The following is a 19,276-nucleotide window of genomic DNA, read 5'->3' on the forward strand; positions in this document are numbered from 1 at the left end:
ACAGTGCTCTCTGAAATATACCTGTGCTTTTCTAAACTGGATCAGTGTTTGGCTGAACGTGTACATACATGACTGGAATTGGGTTTTTTTTGTAGCATCTGCTAAAATTTGGTCAATGAAAGCTTGCTATGAAATATAGTAATTTGCATTTGAGGGTAGATAATGCTTTAAGATACACCTTGACTAAGACCATGCTGCTGTAGAAGCCCATTCTTAAGTTATGGTGTAGTAAGGTAAAATTATTTTAGCCAGAGAACTTTAACATGGAATAAGCAAAAATGTTCACAGTCTTAGCCTTTTATGTAATCCAGCTCAGCTTTTTGTGTTCCAGGAATAAGGATCCTGAATTTAGTCTTCATAGTAATGCAAAAATTGATGTTTGCCTGAATAAAATGTCCTCCCTTCGCTGTTTGGAGAAATGACATCCAAACAAACCGCTTGGTTTTAGGTCAGGAAGAACCACAGCACACGAGCCACCTTGAGACAGCTGGTCTGTGGGAGCTGCTTGTGCCACACTTGTATCACAGTTAAGTGTGACTTGGTCCATTCTGCTTACATTGCACAGATGTTTTTCATACATTGCCAGCCTCCTGTACCTTCGCAAGTCAACTGCCATTACAAAGGAGCTTTGCTTTTCTGATTTCTGGGTCTTTTTCTGTCAGATATAGATTGGCCCTTTCCTCTGTGCATTTGTACCAGGAGAACAAAGAAGGAAAAGGATTTAAAAGTACAAAACAAGTTTCAGAAATCCTGGATTCAAATAAACAGAGTGGTTCCAGAGGGGGAGGATTGTGCTGCACACCTGAGGTGTGCAGTGGCAGCTGAGTTTCATGTTGATGAGATGCTTCCCTGGAGATCAATGCTGAGTTCATCCCTCCAACTGCAGAGGCAACACACCACTATGCAAGTTCTCAGGACTATTGAGAAATGCATGGCCTCTGTCTTCTGGTAACTTGTAGGGCCAGATAGCTACAGGGTGGTTGGCAGTCTTTTGGCTGTCGCAACGGAAACATGACCAGGTATTAAAAGGTTTTGTTCCTGCATCTTAGAAGAGTGGTATGCCTTAGGCAAAATAGTTAGAGTTTTGCATATATGGAGTTCCTCAAAAGCTTGTTTTTTTCAAAGCAATTTGGAAAATTACCCTCCAAAAAGGAGAGATTTAAATTAATGGACAAGGGTCTTCTTCCTTCAAAGTTTTGATCTTTAGGTTATTGCAGAAAGGACTGTCACTACTGTGATTATCATGGCTCTCTAGGTTTCCTCTGGACTCGATGGCATGGCTTCAATTGAGCTTTGAAACAGAGGAACTGAAGGAGCTCTTGATTTCACCCCTTCTCCCTGCTAACCTGGAAGGAGTGCTTTGCACACAAGAACCCCACACAGTTGCTAGATGTTTTCAACACAGCGAAGACTGCTGTGGCTGGTGTGACTGCAGCAGGGTGTCACAAGGTTACACAGTTTGATGGAAAATGCTTTCCAGCACTATCTGCCCAGCTATTACCTCTACTACTGCCAGGCCCTCTGTACACTTCAGCAGAGCACCACTGTGCTGGGCTTGGAGTTTAGCCTGTAAACATATCATGGTGCACAGACAAGAGCAATGTGAGAACAATGCTAGACCCAGGAATATCTAGTAGCATTTTTATTTTGACTGAAGTCGTGAACAGTCTTTGAAGCATGGCTGGCATTCTTCACATTGATGACATTATAATACAACTCTCAAACAGGAAACTTTTGTCCAGGAGTTGGAGGTAGTCCTAGGCCAGCTTCCTATCACAGATTTCTAAATGGCACTCTGGTGATGACCAGGTTCTGCCCATAACTGATTTCCCTTGCGTATGCTTAACGTTTCTGCACCTGGGCTCCCAGGCTTCCTTCACAAAATACCTGGGGAACTGATATGTCCACACAACAGTTATGACACAGTGCACGCTGAAAGGTGAAAGTATTCCTGTCTCCTTCAGGAATTTCAACAAATTTTCAGTTTCCCTGTGTATGGTAGTTAAATAAACTTGTAGGGTGAACTTATCTTTTTAGTAAAAACGATATCTGGCACTGGTGTGTGTGTGTACATGCACTAAGAGTATTCACAAGGAGAGGTAGCACAGTGTATCACATGCTAGCTGACTACATGGTAACTTCCCCAAAGAGACGGGAGCTTGTACCATCTGGAAAAGCATCAGTTTGTCTTGGTGCATCTCAGGGTACATTACAGAGCAGCAGACATGTGATTTATGGTGCAAGACCTTCTGTAATTTTGACCTTACCTCCTGTCATGCCAGCTAAACATCTTGTCCTTTTAGAAAACAAGTCCTCGTCCATAGCTCATTGAGAACTTAATTGTAGCCTTTCAATGTTCAGTTGATATCAGATACAATTGCAGAAACAAAGTTAATATAAATAGGACTGAGAAGTCCCACTGCACAGAAAATACCAGCAAAAAGCTGTTACACAGGAACTTTTCAAAGTCCCACTGCACAGAAAATATCAGCAAAAAGCTGTTAAGTAGAAACTTTTCAAGTTCCACACAACTCAAAAAAAAGCCCAATCCACAAAAAAACCCCTATGAGTTAATCAAACTATATGAAGTTCATCTAATTCCCATGAGGTATTTACATGTGAACATAAGGCAAAAGACAAACTTTCAGAAATATCAGCCGCAAAGATGACTACAAATTTGATAACACAGCTTTGCAAAGGAAGTAAATATTAAAAAGATGAGCAAGTAATTCCTAAAACTTGTAATCCATCCAGTGTGCGTTTGCTGCAGTCCTATTTTGAAGAAGTTTTACACTCCTGCTCAAAATGGCATGGCTGCACATGTATGAACCATCCTAAATAGATCAGTCCTGAGTGTTCATATGCAAGCTTTCACTTAAATTAAGTACTTTAGCTTTAAAATATCTTCTTTTCTCAGAGGTTTTACAAGGCTTTGTTATGATTACTGACTAATCAAGGAGCACCATTGTTGGTGCACATTTTTTGTGGAATCAGTACACTAGTTCAGTGGCAGGAGACTTGCACGGTTACTTTGAAAGCACAGGACAGCCCCTCCAACTTCTCTTTATGTATTTTGCTCTGTGGGGCAAAGACTGACCCTGGGACAGTCTGAGTAAGGAAACATGTATTGCTTGTTTTAACGACACACTGTGTGTCTTAAGACATCAAAAAAGGGAGAAGCACGTATCATATGATTTCTTCCTTTTTGCTGTTGTGCAACAGTTTACAAACCCTGTTTTTTCCTCTGAATACATCCTTTCAAGTTTGCAAAACATAGCCACCAGCAATGCTGGCTTTACAAGAGTTTAAGGGGAAACCTCTTGCACTTATTCGACTACTAGAGGCAAGTTCCCTGTTAAAAATCAAAGTCTGTCTACTCCCGGCTAGGTGTGGACCATGTATAAATCTTCTAATGTCTCACCTGTACTGCAGCTCTTAGTGTCGCAGTGTTTTCCAGTAGATATTACTGGATCCTAGCATAAAAACACTAGCCACACTAGTGGTAAAATACCTGACTCTTATCAGGCTCGGGTCCAGAGGCAGGAAAAGGCAGATTTCGGATATCAAATCATGGGGGAACAAAAGGGACTTTCCTGGAAATGTTTCTTGTACCAGTGTAGCCAACAGCCATGCCGCTGGGGCCCTGCCCAGTGGGAGATTCTGCATCACCCCTTCCCTGGTGCCAGCATCAGAGAAGTTGGAGGAGTAATGGCTTTGGACGGGAAGACGGTAGATTTAGATTAGATATCAGAAAGTTGTTTTTCACTATGACGGTGGTGAGGCACTGGAACAGGTTGCCCAGAGAAGCTGTGGGTGCCCCATCCCTGGAGGTGTTCAAGGCAAGGTTGGATGGGGCTTTGAGCAGCCTGGTCTACTGGGAGGCGTCCCTGCCCATGGCAGGGGGGTTGCAACTAAATGATCATTAAGGTCCCTTCCAACCTAAACCATTCTATGGTTCTATGAAGTTGCCCTACCTGCCGTGCTTCAGAAAACCTGCCGCAGGCCGGTCTGCTGCCGCTCCAAGAGGGCACAGGCAGTCGAGGCACGCACAGCCACCCGGCTGGCCCCCGGCGCAGTGTGGCTGCCGCCTCGCCAACCTGACCTGACTTGAGAAAGAGCCATCAACCAGCAACACGAGGCTGGCTCTGAAACCTCATCATTTTTGTCCTTTTTCCTCCAGATTCTGTTTTTCTTTACTCTGCCAGTCGCCAGCTTTAAGTTCTTCCTAGGTTACATTCCAATCAGCTTAGCGTGCGGCCACTATCTCCAGTCTCATAATAAATATTGAGACGAACACTACCCAACGTAACGGCCTCGACGGTGCGGGATGCCGCCAGGGCGGCCCCACAGCGCCTTCAGGAGCGGGGCTGCCCCGGTTTGACACGCCCGGCCCGGCCGCGGCCTCCCGGCGGGGCGCGACCACGGCGAGGCCTCCCCACCCCAGCGGAGACCCCCGGGCCCAGCGGCGGCCGGGCCCCGGCGGGGCGAGGCCCGGCGGCGGCCGCCAATCGTCGAGGCGGGGCGGGGCCGCGGGCGGCGGGTATAAGAAGGGCGGCGGAGGCTGAACGCCAGCTGGGCCTGAGAGTCGGAAAAAAGACGGGAGGGATTGAGCGAGGTGAGCTGGGTAGGGCGGGGGGCTGCTGGGCAGGCCTCGGCTCCGGCCTCGTCCTGCGCTGGGGTAGCTCCCGCCGGGAAGGAGCCGCCATTCCGGCCACTTTCCCCGGGAGGCTGCCGGCCAACCTCCCCGCGTCCTGGCGCCGCCGACCGAGCTTGTTTACAGCCGCGGCGGAGGGCCCCGCTCCCCGCAAGGGGTCGGGCGGACGCCGGGGCCCGCGGGAAGGGCTCGGCGGGGTCGGGGCGGCCAGCCGCCCTGCGCTGCCGCCCGGGGGGCGCGGGATGCACCGCTTGGTGTTCTCTGCCCTCATCGGCTGAGGAGGGAGCCGGGGGACAAGCGGCGGGTCGGCCAGCAGGCTCGTCTCGGGTCTGACATCCCCCTCCGGGGCTGTGAGGCGGCGGGCGGCTCTGCCTGACCGCTGCCCCTTCCTTTCCTGGCAGATCCGCAGCATGAACCTGTGTCTGACCGCCCTCTGCCTCTCCTTGGGGCTGGCCTTCGGCGCTCCGAGGGCCGACCGGGATCTGGACGACCACTGGGAGCTGTGGAAGTCGTGGCACAACAAGAACTACCATGAGGTGAGCGCCCGGGGGTCCGTGCTCCGCTCGGGGAAGGCGGAGGGCGCCGCGCGGGGCCCGGCCCGCTGAGTCATGCCTGCTTTGTTTTGACTCTGGCTGTGTATAGTCTGCGCCGACGAAGACTTACGACCTCTTACGAGGTCCTTCCCTCTGTCTGTGCATCGACTCGCCTGCGCTGCATGTGCTCTTTGTTTTTGTTACGAGGGTGGCAAATAGACTGTCTCTTCAACAGCCTTCAGACTTCCCATTCCAGTAGCCTACATTTCCCTGCGTATACAAGCCGTGACAGAGTATGTTATCATGCAACTGAACTCGTCTGAACTGCCTTCTTGAAGTCTGTTGTTTTCTGGCCCCTTAGAGAGAGGAAAGCTGGAGGAGAGTGGTGTGGGAGAAGAATCTGAGAAAGATTGAACTCCATAATCTGGATCACACGTTAGGAAAACACAGCTACAAGTTGGGAATGAATCAGTTTGGTGACATGGTATGTATAGAGGCATGAAACATACAGTTCTAAGCAGCAGTCTGTAATAACAGTGACTGTATATGTTGAATCTTCTTCAGACAGTTGAGGAGTTCAGACAGCTGATGAATGGCTATGCACACAAGAAGTCAGAAAGGAAGTACAGAGGATCGATGTTTCTTGAGCCCAGCTTCCTGGAAGTGCCACGATCAGTAGACTGGAGAGAGAAGGGATATGTAACTCCAGTTAAAGATCAGGTATTCTTTGATGGTGGATTTTTAACCAGTTATAGGTCCAGTTTCCTGAATGCTACCTCCACTTCCATAGAAGAAAAAGACTGTGGGCTTGTTTAATGAAGCCTCATGCAAGCTTACTAAATTAAGTGCCATTTTGATTAAATTGCTGTACCACTTCAGGATTTCTTAAGGAATTCTGTACTAAATCTCTAAGAACTGAAAAAGCTGTAGTATCTTCACTTGTACATGCTAGGAGTATGAAACTGAAGTTGGTCTTGTGACTTTTGCATTTTTCACGTTTAGATCAGTGTTAAGGGAACTAAAATTGCTTAATCTGTCTGGATTTGTAATTTGTAATTTCATTTCTTGCTTAAGGGTCAGTGTGGCTCTTGCTGGGCTTTCAGCACAACGGGAGCTCTTGAAGGGCAACACTTCAGAAAAACTGGCAAACTTGTTTCGCTGAGTGAACAGAACCTGGTGGACTGCTCTCGCCCTGAAGGGAATCAAGGCTGCAACGGTGGTCTCATGGACCAGGCTTTCCAGTATGTGCAGGATAATGGGGGTATTGATTCAGAGGAATCCTACCCATACACTGCAAAGGTAAGTGTAATAGCTGGACTTGCATCGCAGGTGTCACGTCTTCTGTGTGGACAAACTGTGTGTTGGGAAACTCATGCCTAGAAAGGAAAATGCCTAAGTAGTAATCAGTAGATCTGTTCTTCCTGTTTTATCTTTCCTAAGAAAACTAGAATGACTGCTAGCCCCAGTAAGGAATCACATACTGCACTGGTCTTTGAGGTCAAAATCTTACCAGACCAGTTGGAAAAACTAGAGCAAATATTTTTATTCCTCCCCCTCATTGCTGCCCTCCTATTGGATGTCATACCTTATCTTGGTTGACATACCAAACCATGACCCAGCCCTTGTCAACAGTGCTACTTAGTTGTAGGGGTGCAATTCAGCTTCCCATAACTGAGCTATTGTGGAGTTGCTACCCATAGACAGTTAATTCTTGCAGGTACTGTGATTGTTTTTTAACAGTAGCTGTTAAGTTCTATTTCTGGACTAAATGTGCATAAATGCAGATAATAATCTAAGGAGCAGTAATAAATTGTGGTATCACTTGAGAGCCTAGGGTTTGGGCTTTTTGCCACTTGGAGTTCTGCTCACTATAGAGTATCTTTGCTCGCAGCTAGTTTTGTGTTGACTGAATGGGCAATAGCAGTGCCATTTGTTGTGAGCAACACAGAAGCCTTTGGATTTGGGTTCCTGTTCACCTCCGTGCCTGTAATCTCAGTTTTTTTCCTAATCTTGGCTCTTCCAAAGATCCCAGTTTGTTGTAGGAAGTGCCTAATTTGCTGAGTACAAAAAGTAAACAGCTGAAGCGTACTCTCTGTTCCTTTAGTTGGTGGGGAGGTAATTTAAGTACTAATCTTGCCACATAGGTAAGGGAGGCATGTGCTTACTTCATTCTGTTTCAATTTAACATGGCCTGACTTCCAAACTAGGCCTCTCTCCTGAGGTAAATGCCTGTGGCACCAACAGTTCAGGCTTCATTGCAAAAAAAAAAAAGAGAATGTGAAGAAGCACAAAATACATGGATGCTGTATGTAAGGTCATATAATACAAATGACTAACTTACAAATCATTTTGTAGAGTTTCTCAAACTATGACAGACTAAAATTGTGGATTTTAAGTGCTTACTCAGTGAGCAGTTTCTGGATTGCTTTGTAATTAATGAATACTTGGCTCTGTTCCATTGACCATTACTGCATTCTGGGCTGCTTTCCTCCTTGAAAAGAGATTTGGGCTGCCCACCAAAGAAGGCAGGGTTCCAGGATGTGCTGGTCCTTAGCATCCCAGTAAAGCTTTCCTTTTGGGCCCCACTTGGTGGTTCTTGGCAGTTTCTGTACCTTTGAGAAACTCAGAAGCAGCTTCTATGTTCTCCCTCTGCTCTTCTGCTTTCAAAACTCTGCTGAAGCAACTGGATCCTCTTCAGTCCCTTGTTTTCAAGGCAGAAAAGTCACAGAATGTCTGGTAGTTCCTGTGCTCACCTGTGTGTTAAGTGGAGAACTATGTAATAACTGTGGCTTTCTTTATTTAGGATGATGAAGACTGTCGCTACAAGGCAGAGTATAATGCTGCTAATGACACTGGCTTTGTTGACATCCCTCAAGGACATGAAAGAGCTCTCATGAAAGCAGTAGCAGCTGTGGGTCCGGTGTCTGTTGCTATTGATGCAGGCCACTCTTCATTCCAGTTCTATCAGTCAGGTGGGGATTTGTGAACAGCTTGCATGCAGAGAACTCTTTTGTATACTCAGTGTTTGTTACCTTCAGTTTAATAGGTGAAAAAACCCAACAATTATGATCTTGTGACATAATCAGGAGTCCCTTTAATTCTAGTCCAGGTTCTCCACACTTCTCTTGCATATGTGTGTACTTGTCGCTCAGTGTCTCCCATGGTACGCTTAACTTATGACTCCTTTCTCTGACTCTCAAGAAGCTGTGCAACATGTAATTTGAAATACACAAAGCTTCTGGTTGAGTGAGAAGGATTTCTTGCAGATCAGCTTTTTCACATGTGAACTTATGCCTCCACAGGTATCTACTATGAACCAGACTGCAGCAGTGAAGACCTGGACCATGGTGTTTTGGTTGTAGGTTATGGTTTTGAGGGCAAAGATGTGGATGGAAAGAAATACTGGATTGTTAAGAACAGGTAAGACTTCTTTCTGTGCCTTGTGCCTTTTGGGGGTAGCGGAGAAGAGAAGGTAGGTTGCCACTTGTAGTAGGGGGGTGCGGAGATAACAGTAATAAAAAAAAAATCATTGTGTGGAAAATCTGGAGGCAGTTCTTAAACTTTATTGTATGACAAAAGTTAACTTCATGCTGCTAGCAGCTCAATAAAGAATGAGCAAACTCATTCTTCTGCTTTTTCACTTAATTCGAGGGAGTTCAGCCCATGAAGCTAGTAGATGTTAAAGTGTTGGAACAGAGGGCGCAGGAGGAAACCAGGTTGTGAGGTTGTAATGGATTTTTTTTTTGCAAGTGGAGCACTGCTCACTTGTGTGAAATAGGGTAATGAACTTCTAAGATCAAGGTACCTCCTAGGTTAGAGGGAAAACAGTAAGTTAATGCCAAAGGGCACATCACATGAGCTTGTCTCATGTTCTCAGCATTACTGGGGCACCACCCTCAAATGCTGCTTGCAGTTTTGGTCATCCCTTAAGGTTGGCTGGGAGCAGTGCCTAACCTTCAGGCACCTGTAATCCAGGATTGCATGTCAAGGTCTCCACCTAGTGAGATGGCTGTACTCTTTTATTTCTGTGAGCTTGGGATGCCTCTTCTGTAACAATTTAACTGCTGGAAAGCACTTTAGTTTGGCTGCAGCTATCTTGAGTTTTCTCCACAAATGTGGTAGGCGGTAATTTTCAATTTAAACACTTACGGGGTGGGGGGGGTAGATAAGTCTCTTATGAACATAAAAACAAACCCTTTACTTCTCTTTTCAGCTGGGGTGAGAAATGGGGTGACAAAGGATATATCTACATGGCCAAGGACAGGAAGAACCACTGTGGAATAGCAACAGCTGCTAGCTATCCACTTGTATAAATTGAAGACTGAACATTTCAGTGCAAAAGGGGATTTAAACTGAATGACCAAACCCATGTTCACACATGTGGTAGACTTGTGTCCTTCAAAAGTCAACTTGATTTTTTTTAAGCTTTTGAAGTATGTTTTACATGTTGGTGACATGCCACGTGTTTAAATTAATGTAAATGTTGGTATATAAACAGCTTGTAATATTGCTGGCTTCTAACTGCTTAATCTAATAGATTCTTCTTTGTAGTTTTTTCCTTTTTTCTAAAATTGCAATGTGCCCAAAGGTTTACTTTATAATAAACACTTAAATTCCAGTGTGTACAGATGACTTGGCTTTTTTGTCTGTGTTTTTTCCACTTGGTACTTTCATCAAATAGGCATCCTAAATCATATTAGCTGAAGCCTATATGCATGCCTCTTTCATCAGTTACTAAAATGCAACCCTATTTGGAAATGGCTAACAGCTGTTATAAAATACAGCTACACAGTGTAGTGTTTGTGACACAACTTATTTAAAATGGGAAGTGGAAAAAAGTCTTTATCAATTAAAGTAGAAGTGACAGAAAAATCTAATAACCTTCATTCTTTGAAACTGTATTTGTAAGTGAATTTTGGTTTAGTCTTGTGATACAGAGGCGATACCATCTCTGGTTCTTTGTACTTCATAAAGATCTTCAGTCTTCTCATGTCCGGTGTGCAGCATCTGATCTCCACTTAGCTTTAAATGCCATCGGTATTTTGTTATGGCACCTCAAAATACTACACTGTTGTAGTTAGAGCAGTTGTCTGCTTTTGATCATTGTAGGAATAGCAGGAATACCTAAGGCACAGGGGCTGTTTGCAGAGAACATGTTTGTTTCTGGAGGTATGTAGTACACTTGAAAATCTCTTTCCCCCACACCAGCTTTGTTTCGGGGGCGGAAAGGAGTGCTGTTCCTATGGAAAGTGAAGTTGGGCTGCTCTGTTAATCCCTGGATTCTCGATGGCTGACTGAACTGTGGTGTCTCACACTGTGCTCTGTATCTCCTCTTCTGAGAGGACTTGTCTCCTCTACAGGTATCTGCTGCTGAAGCATCATTACCAGCTGTTATATGCTGTTATTTAGATGTGGTTTGCATACCAGTAGTTTTTTGAAGAGGAGGATGAACTGTCAATATCAAAAACGGCTAGGAGTGAAGGCTTGCCTTGTTTTTTGGGTGCTGACTCCTCCCCTCTTGCATTTGGGCTGGAGGGGAAGGAAGCTAGTTCTGCAGTTTAACTAATGCCAGTTCAGAGTTTATGGACCACTAGGTTTTTATGCGCAGTGTCTTTTCCTGAGTCTGATAGTCATCACACAAGGGAACACTTAGACTACAAGTTATGGGAGCTGAATTTCCTTGTAAATTGAACTTAAAAGCCTTAAACTTGCATTTCATGAACACTTTTTGAAAGAAAAATAAGGCGAGGTATCTAGGATAATCAAAACTTAACTACAGCTCAGTTGTGTGCCTGTTCACATGCTGCTTATAGATAAATTCTTTCAACTTGAATCTCCCTAAAAACTTCCCTTTTTTTTAAAAAAAAAAAAAAGGAAGAGCTTCTCATCCTAGTAGCTATTTAACAAGCCACAGAGCAGAAATACCAGTTAGAATTTAGCTATTAAGCTGACTTGCTAAGCCTGTTATGGAGAGCATCCACACTGCTATGGAGGAAATGAATACGGAGCTCAACTGCTGATCCTCTAAAGGTTCGTGTTCAGAAGGAAATGGCAATGGTCTGTGCATTCAAACTGGGAGGCAAGATCAAAATGCTGCCAGGGAAGTGACTGCATAAGCTCCTTATGCAGTAGCTGCTTTTCATTCTTGCCGTCACAGAACTGGGGGTGAACAGAGACCTATCTCCTGAAACACTTTTCAATCCTGGAAGCTGGCATTGCTGTGAGCTCGGTAGCACCTTGTTACTGCTTTTCTGTATTGATTAAAACAACATGACAGAATATCCAGCACAGGGGGAGAGACCAGTACAAAGCCTGCTAGGACTTGAACTGCTGCAAAAAAAATGGGCAGCAGGGAAAGGTGTTTGGTTACAAAGGCCAAGGTTAATAGAAGTTGCTGGGAAAACAAGATATTTTTTATGAACAGATGGGAAATGAAATAGCTTTCTAAAGCATATGCACATAAATGGGAATGTAGCTCACAAAAGAGGCACCAGTCTCTGACTTTTTTTAGAAATAAGATGTAGTAATATAGCTATTTGTATGCATTGAAACTTGCTGACTGTTCTGGCTGAACATCCTCTGTTTTGAATGGAATAATCAAGAAGGGGACAGGGTAAGTGAGGTCATGCAGATAACTCAGTATTTACAAGGTGTTCTTAAGTAACAGCTTCACACAGAATTGCCTTACATGACACTGTAAACATTAAAACTTTGTATAACTTGCGGTTGAGCACACTGGTAGAAATTTTAAACTGTTAACATTTCAAGAATTGCATTAAATCTGGTTTTGTGATTCCATTGCAGTGGCCCCGTCTTCTGTAGAGCTGGTTCTTCTTTGATTTACTTTAGAAGTACCGTTAACAAAGTAGCAACTGATTCCTGTTGGGGAAAGTGTCCTCTCCGAAGTTGTTCCTTTCTGAAGATACAGCAAATGCACCTTACGCAGGCACACACAGAAAGTTCCTGAGTTGTTCCCACGGAAGCTATGGGTAATTAAAGCTCTTTATGACTGTGTTCCACTGTTTTTTTTCCAGGCTTTCTTTGGTTTTGTATTCCTGCTGATGGCTGAAGTTGCTTTTATTGCAAGATGTATTATTTTAAAGAAATGAGTGCACATGTATTATCAGTAAAACGTCCTGTCTGGAGTGACTGGTTTAGACCCTACCTAAATTACAGTTACTGTTTTTGTTAGCAGGGTCTTATTCATAGCTAAATATGTGATTTGGGCGCTATGTTACATGCATGGTAGATGACAGTCCTGTACTGTGGTAAAGCCCTGCGGTCATTGTTTGCTTTCATCTTCATTGTGTAAATTAACTGTTTTATTTAAGATTGGGAAGAAAAAGGTTTTGCATTTTGTTTCCACGTGTGTGTTCGTAGATAGACTGTGCTTGTCCTAAAGGTCTTGTAAGAATAACAGTTTCTCAAATCTGTCTGGTGAATGACTGCATTTATCAGTAATTTGGTCATGAGTTTCTAAAGACAAGTACTCTTGAGGCAAGGAAAACCATGAAAAGAAATGATTCCACTTACACATGAAGTGCTCTTTAAGCTCCAGTGAGAAATGAATTTAACTGTCATGTAGGAAACTATTTTGTTTCCCTTCAAAAACAGTCATTTTCTCATCCTATCTGTGACTGCTAAGTAGAATGGAATTTTGTTTTTTTCAATGCGCTTTGTTTTTCATCTCGTTAATGTTAAATCAATTTCTGAACATTAACAGTGGAATAAATAAGCTTATTATCCCCCTACACCATCCATGCAGGAAAGTAATTTTCAAAATATTTTGAAGGATGACAGTGACACAATATTTGTCATCTTGCTCTGTTGAAACCTTACAGAGAAGCCAAACATGTGATGGGTTGTATCAGTGAAGCTTTGCTATAGTGAATGGTTAACTGGTGATCTGCATAAGGGCACTCGGCACACACATCTTTCTGAGACAAGTGGAGGTATAGGAAAATGGGAATATCGACTTCAAAAAACCAAGAAGACCATAACTCTAGCTTCTGAACATCAGTTGTTCAGTATTTGCTCTTTAATTCATCTCCTTGACAAAATAAAAAAATCCTGACATGTGTCTCTTAAACTTAATACCAACCAGTTTTTACATATTAGAGATTAACTGCAGTTTCTCCAGGGAAAGACTGTGGTTGGGCTGAGATGTGAGAGAAGAGGAGAGGATTTTCCAGCCTGGTGAGGGTTGTCCATATGCTTAGTGACATCTGATCCACTTTGGGCATTCATTGGGAATTAACTTTTGTGTTTCAAAGTTCTTTGTCTACGTTAATGTGTGTTCCTCCAGGGCAAGAGTGGTTTAGGTGTGCTCTCCTGGGGTGCCACTGAGGGCCCTCATAAGCTATTACAGCTATTACTTTATGCATCTACCAGGGAAAATCGCAATCTCAGGAACTGCACTCTGAGTTCTGGCTTTAATGATTAAGTTGGTGGTTTTTTAATTACTAGTGAAAGCTTCCTGCACAGCATGCATGCCGTGACAAAAAAACCCAACTGTTTATAAAATACACGCTGGGCTGTTAAGATACTCAAACCAGCTTAGGGTGTCTGGGAAGCTGATGCTGAAATGGGACGTTGAGAACTCCTTGAGGCTGTAGCACATGTCTTGGAACACACTTGCTTGTCCTTAAAATCCAAAAGTGAAGTGAAATAAATGTGGCTTCAGAGCTGCAGAGTCACGGGTGGTTTTTCACACTTACAAAGAAAGTTTATCTCTAAATGTATCTCTGTAATAGATCAGTTTAAGAGGCTGGTGACAAGTCACAGAAAAAACCTAGATAGGGCTGCCCACAGAACTCTAAACAGTTCATTGCTGTGTACGCAGGTGCCTAGTTTTGTTAGATGTGCATATGGCTATTCGCATACCACAATCTTTTACCATAATAGCACAGCAATGCAAGAATTGTGAATGCAAGTTCTTCTCAATAGCCCTCCTAACATTCCTTGTGCTCAGCCATGTTTGCTAGCATTACAGTTTGCTCTCCTCATTCAGGCATGAAGCACTGGCTGACAGCAGGGTGTTTTCGGAATGGGAAATACATACTGAATACATCAGCTGTGATGGGAAACTGCACTGGCTTTTGGAGATTTACGATAATACTTTCCTTTAGTTGAAAGAAACTTCTCTCTGCGTTTATGTAGAATTTACAATGCCTTGTGCAGACGTTAAGAATAAATACTGCTGCCGTTTTGCTATTAATTGCCCGCTAGTCACAGGAAGAATTGGAGTGACCTCTGTTTTCTGATTCAGTGCTGTTACAAGGTTTGATGGCATTTCTCTCACAATATAATAGAGCATTTCTGAAGCAAGCCTGTGGTCATCAGGAATTGTGATGAAGTGTCATTTCAGTTGCAGTATTTCCAGATACTGCAACAGACTCTATCGTCCCGTTTTGTTAAGCGCTCTGTGAACCAAAAAGCAAGAGAACCTCCCTCCCCACCAAGTTTTTAATCTAAACTGACACGCTGCTGAGGAGTGGGAGAGGAAAAAGGCCAAAAGCAATGAGGCTGCCTGGCAGAGGCCGTGCTACTGATTAGCAGCTGCATGTGTACATCTGAGAGAAAGCTAGCCTTCTGCTTTGGCTTTGTTTTCTCCCAGTGTAACTTCAACAGAGCTAAAACATAAACATCCCCGTTCTTTTTCTTCTACTGAGTTTATATTTCAGATCTTTGTTTGCCTGTGCTTCCCTTCCCTTTATCCTTCCCGCTTTCTTTTCATTTGAGCAGTCTGCTTTTTCTTTTCCTGTGCTGGAATACTAAATCATGCCGAGTTGTTAAAAAGAGGGAGAAAACTGTCCACGCAGATACAAAACAGGAAGACAGGCAATCAAAAGGGCAAAACACAGATCAGTGCGTCGCTTGGTAAGCAAGCGCCAGGCGTGCCGGTCTCTCTGGGTTATGGTTTGGCAGCACGTGATCCCGGGGCAGGTGCTGCCGCAACGGGGCGTGGGGAGAAGTTGACTTTATTTCCCGGGCATGGGGCATGTGCTGACAGTGCATTTGAGCATAATGCCAATAGGATGAGACATTGTGGACGGTCATGCCCCAGGCTGGGATTAAGGCTGGTCTCACACATTCAGCCCGAGCGCAGCTGACCAGGTAATTGAGCGGGTGTGTTATCTCCTCCACGGAGCCATCCCTTCAAAAGGGATAAAATATTCACCAGGTGATCTGCTCAGCAGCTGACAAGAATGCTTAGGCCAAGCTCCATTTATCAACCTGTGAGCACGCAGCTGTCCTGGCCAACACCCTCTGCGAGCTGGCGCACCAAACTCCCGTCATCGATCATCATAGCCAGAAATGCAAAAGCTGCCAACAGAAACCTGCTTGGCTCCTGATGAACAGGATCCTAAAAAAACATGATGCAAATCATTGCATTGGGCGAAAGCAACCCCCTCCAGGGCAGATCTCAGTGGGAAAACCTATCTGTGACTTACCCTCCACGAAATATTAAAATCAGTTCAGTGGAATCAGACCATGTGCTTGGTTTGAGGTTTTTGTTTTTCTGTTTTCTGAAACCACATCTGCATTTGCAGAAAGCTAGGAATAAAACCTGAAAGTATTTTCAGTAGCAATGCACGGGGTTTATAGGTGTTGTCCATGATGTCGGGAAGCCTGAATAGTTGGGGCTGTCTCCTCCAAACTTCTGGAGTTCTGTACCTCTGGGTGACTGTGTGCAGATCCTCTGTCTCTGCATTCATTTTGTTCCCTGCTGTACCCACATTTGAGCCTTGGGTATCTCTGGAAAATAGGTACCTTTATCTTTGCAATCTTGCAGGAGATTTTATCATCTTTCCTCTTGTTAAGCTGTTCCATCGGCACTTTTCTCACAATAAAGCTAGCATAATCCATGTAAATTAAGAGCTCCTTCTTTTTCTGTGTCTGTAATTAGCCTGAAGTATACTTCTACCATTTTATAAATGAAGAAAAGTCTTGCCTGATTTTTCCAGAAATATCAGTTGGCTTTATTAAAACAAAAAGAACAAACACAAAACAACAAAACTCCTTGCGCTTACATTTTGTGGAAAACAGAACAACTTACCGACTTTCGATACAGGCGCTCAAAGACACGTTTCATCCTGTGTTTCAAAAAGCATCTCCACGTCGGGGCAGGGTGATGGGCCACTGCCCTGGGCGCAGGAGCTGGGCTGGCTGGCGGGGCCGCAGCAGAGGCAGCCCCGGCGCTGCGGGGCTGGTGGGAAGCCTGCCAGCCCCAGCCTGCTCTCTGATCCCCCATCTTGTGATTGCAGTCACGAGGACAACCTTTTGCGGCTGGCTGTTCAGGCTAACTTAATTTCCAGTCAAAGCAATTCATGAACAACTGCTCATTTATTAGAAGCTTCTTGATGGGGCTTCTGCGTTTTCTTGTGTTACTGGGTGCCGCCAGGTTTAGGTAGTGTGCTTTTATTTTACTTCAGAAATCGGTGCAAAGGTGCCCTGAAATTGGAACTAAGAATTAGGTTTGTCAACAAGTCAGAAACCAGTGCTTTAAGAACAGTCATGTTTGTTATTTACCTGGTACAATACAACCAGTATACTTTCCTTTCCACATCCTCCCCCAAAAGTAATAACAAATCAAGCTGGCATTGGCTTATATATAATTTTATGTCAAGAAACAATTAAATACTGATATAAAGGCAGATGTGTGAACTAATATTTAAACACATCTGTTCCTTCACGATGTTTTAACATATTTTCATTTTTGTGTTATGATGATGAGTATCTGAGGAGTAATATCGGGCATCACCTTCTTCTGTAGGCAGAAGCGGAGTCAGAGCACCTTCGTTGTGAGCGCTGCTCCACGCCAGCTTCCCTGCTCCTTCCAGAGGCACTGATGGCAGCTTGTGGTGTGTCCCCCTTCTCACTGCTCCAACCACTAACTGCGGTCTCTGGATTCTTAAAAAAAATTTTAAAAATGCTACGGTCTCGTTTTCTCAGCTGTCTAGGTGCCCTGAGGCAGCCTGGCAGCTGACCACAGAGGGAAGTTGTGGCCCAGTATCGCAAAGGCTTGTAGGCAGTGACCCCCCCACCACAGACACCCTGCGGTTTGTGTCGGAGAGCTCTGGAGAAATGGTCTGAACTGGTATCGCGCTGGGAAGGGAGACTTTAAACTCCATCCTGAGGGTTTAAGGAGGACCCTGCAGAGCAGGCCGGTTGCAGGGTTGTGCTAGATGTAGCAGAGAACACACAAGTACTTAGGAAAACAGTGTAGGTGGGGTAGGTAAAAGTGGGACTCGGGCAAAGAAAAGCCACAGTTCACACTGAAGAAAGTTGCTGCGTTCTTAATCTGCACTTGGGGTTTGCATGGGTTGTTTACACGGAAGATACTGATCTCTTTGCAGATACCAGCCACCCGGCAGCCCACAAACTGGGAGCCTTATCATTTAAGCATCAACAGCCACCCAAACTGCAGTCGTTTGTCAGATCGGTGACCGGTGCTGGTTTTTCTACTAACAGGTGCTCCTCGTGCTAACTCGGGAGAAAAAAAAACAATTATGGGAAATCTAGCAGCTGGGATTATATGCAGATTTTGCTGTGCAATCATACTTACATGAAGGCAACTCAGGTGCTGTTATGTTGGCACTAGGGCAGTGAATGGCTGACACGTTGCAGTATGCAGATAGATAGTTTAACTGCCAGCACAGAAACACAGATCTTAGTCGCTGGAGCGTCTAAACCCACCGCAATACAAACTTTCTTTCAGCATGACCCTAAAAAGTGGTGGGTTTTAGAGGCCCTGTGGTTACACTGGGGAGCACCAAGTCTCTCTTCTTGCTCTGTCCTTAATTGTTTCTTGTGGCTCTTTGGAAACAAGTTACATGTGGTCTCTGTTCTGATGCAGTACTGGTGTTGTTAGCTTACTAGGCTAGCCTCAAATTAGGCTTTGTTTCCGATTTTAAAAATGCAATAGAGCTTCTCAATAAATTGGTGATATCAACAACTATTTGTGTTCTTTTGTGGATATTGTGGGGGGAGAGGGAGAGAGAGTGACTGTACATGTATAAAATATATGTATAAACATACATGCACACAAACACTGTGTGCATATTTTCTTTGCAGGAAAATATTTACTAGCTTTTGTAGCCATAGTGCACAATTGCATTCTCCACTATAAAGTCGGCTATTACCTAAACCCTCTCAGTTTTTTCTGCTTTCTCTTTATTCTCCAGGATTTAAGTGTTGCTTGTGTTTCGCTGTTGATAGCAGACATTTGGGAAGCACGTGACAAGCAACAGAATAAACAAGTACATGCTGTACTTGCTGATCCTGGGCAGCTGTCACTGTTACAGTTTTAAAGAGTGCCAGATAAAGACCTGCAGAAAGGGTGCTTTGATACCTGAAGCAATACTGAAATCACATCCACACCCCTTGGATAACAATACCTAATAAGGCCTGTCCTGTGTAATTTTCCGTCTGCCTTTATTCAGCCTGCCTCTTCTTTATGAATAACAGAACATAGTTTTAAGTTTAAAAAAAAAACACTGGAGTTTCTTGGCAGGGGTATTTTTAACTCCTGTCTATGTCCTAATGTAATTCACAGGGCATTCTTAATGAAGTCTTGTACCAGCATGTCTGAGGGCATGGATCAGGGGTGATAATGAGCAGATGGGGCAAGGGGTTACTTAGGGCAAGATGGTCAACAAAAGTGCCCATATAATGAAACAGAAGTGTTATAAAGGCATCAGGATGTCTAATACTTAAAGTGACCTAAACCCCAGTTTTCACACCCTTATCACTTAACATAACCACGTTTCTTTTAATTAATAATTTTTGCTCTCATTGGTCAATGAATGCCTGCTAGTTTCAGAGCGGATTCCTGATCTCCTTAGGCAGTGTCAAGCCTGAGACGTGGCACTAGGGCACCAACAGGACAGGTGTGCTGGAGGTGACTGGGAACGGCAGTGTGGCGTGGTATGAAAGGGCAAGCTTCAATCTGAAATGAGAACCTTTCAAAGTAAAAGAAAATGGAGGTGTAACAGTGCCTTTGTGGCAATTGCTTATCTTCTGTTGCAGAGAACCGCGGATAAACAGGGAGTATGTATGATTTGAGTGTCACATCTGTGGCAATGGT

At 44.2% G+C, this 19,276-nt stretch overlaps 1 protein-coding gene and 1 long non-coding RNA gene across 2 annotated transcripts; both read left to right on the forward strand.

Moving 5' to 3' along the window:
- Positions 1–4,478: 4,478 nt before the first annotated feature.
- Positions 4,479–9,819, forward strand: CTSL (cathepsin L). Its single transcript, XM_074568914.1, has 8 exons — positions 4,479–4,615; positions 5,056–5,190; positions 5,549–5,671; positions 5,752–5,907; positions 6,262–6,486; positions 7,991–8,159; positions 8,490–8,607; positions 9,401–9,819. The coding sequence occupies exons 2-8, from the start codon at positions 5,065–5,067 to the stop codon at positions 9,498–9,500; spliced, it is 1,017 nt and encodes a 338-aa protein (XP_074425015.1). The 5' UTR covers positions 4,479–4,615; positions 5,056–5,064; the 3' UTR covers positions 9,501–9,819.
- A 576-nt stretch (positions 9,820–10,395) lies between these two features.
- On the forward strand, positions 10,396–18,146 carry LOC141735773 (uncharacterized). The gene is made up of 3 exons (XR_012584829.1): positions 10,396–10,547; positions 11,992–12,176; positions 16,964–18,146. It is a non-coding gene; the product is annotated as an uncharacterized LOC141735773 (long non-coding RNA).
- The last annotated feature ends 1,130 nt before the right edge of the window (positions 18,147–19,276 follow it).

This window comes from Larus michahellis, chromosome Z (genome assembly GCF_964199755.1).
Source record: "Larus michahellis chromosome Z, bLarMic1.1, whole genome shotgun sequence".
Taxonomy (NCBI): domain Eukaryota; kingdom Metazoa; phylum Chordata; class Aves; order Charadriiformes; family Laridae; genus Larus; species Larus michahellis.

What these genes read in the sequence shown, in the direction of transcription:
- CTSL (XM_074568914.1), top strand. Translation starts at nt 5,065, where the DNA reads ATGAACCTGTGTCTGACCGCCCTCTGCCTCTCCTTGGGGCTGGCCTTC. An exon ending in ACAACAAGAACTACCATGAG is followed by an intron (nt 5,191 to 5,548) that starts GTGAGCGCCCGG and finishes CTGGCCCCTTAG; the next exon opens with AGAGAGGAAAGCTGGAGGAG. An exon ending in CCTACCCATACACTGCAAAG is followed by an intron (nt 6,487 to 7,990) that starts GTAAGTGTAATA and finishes TTCTTTATTTAG; the next exon opens with GATGATGAAGACTGTCGCTA.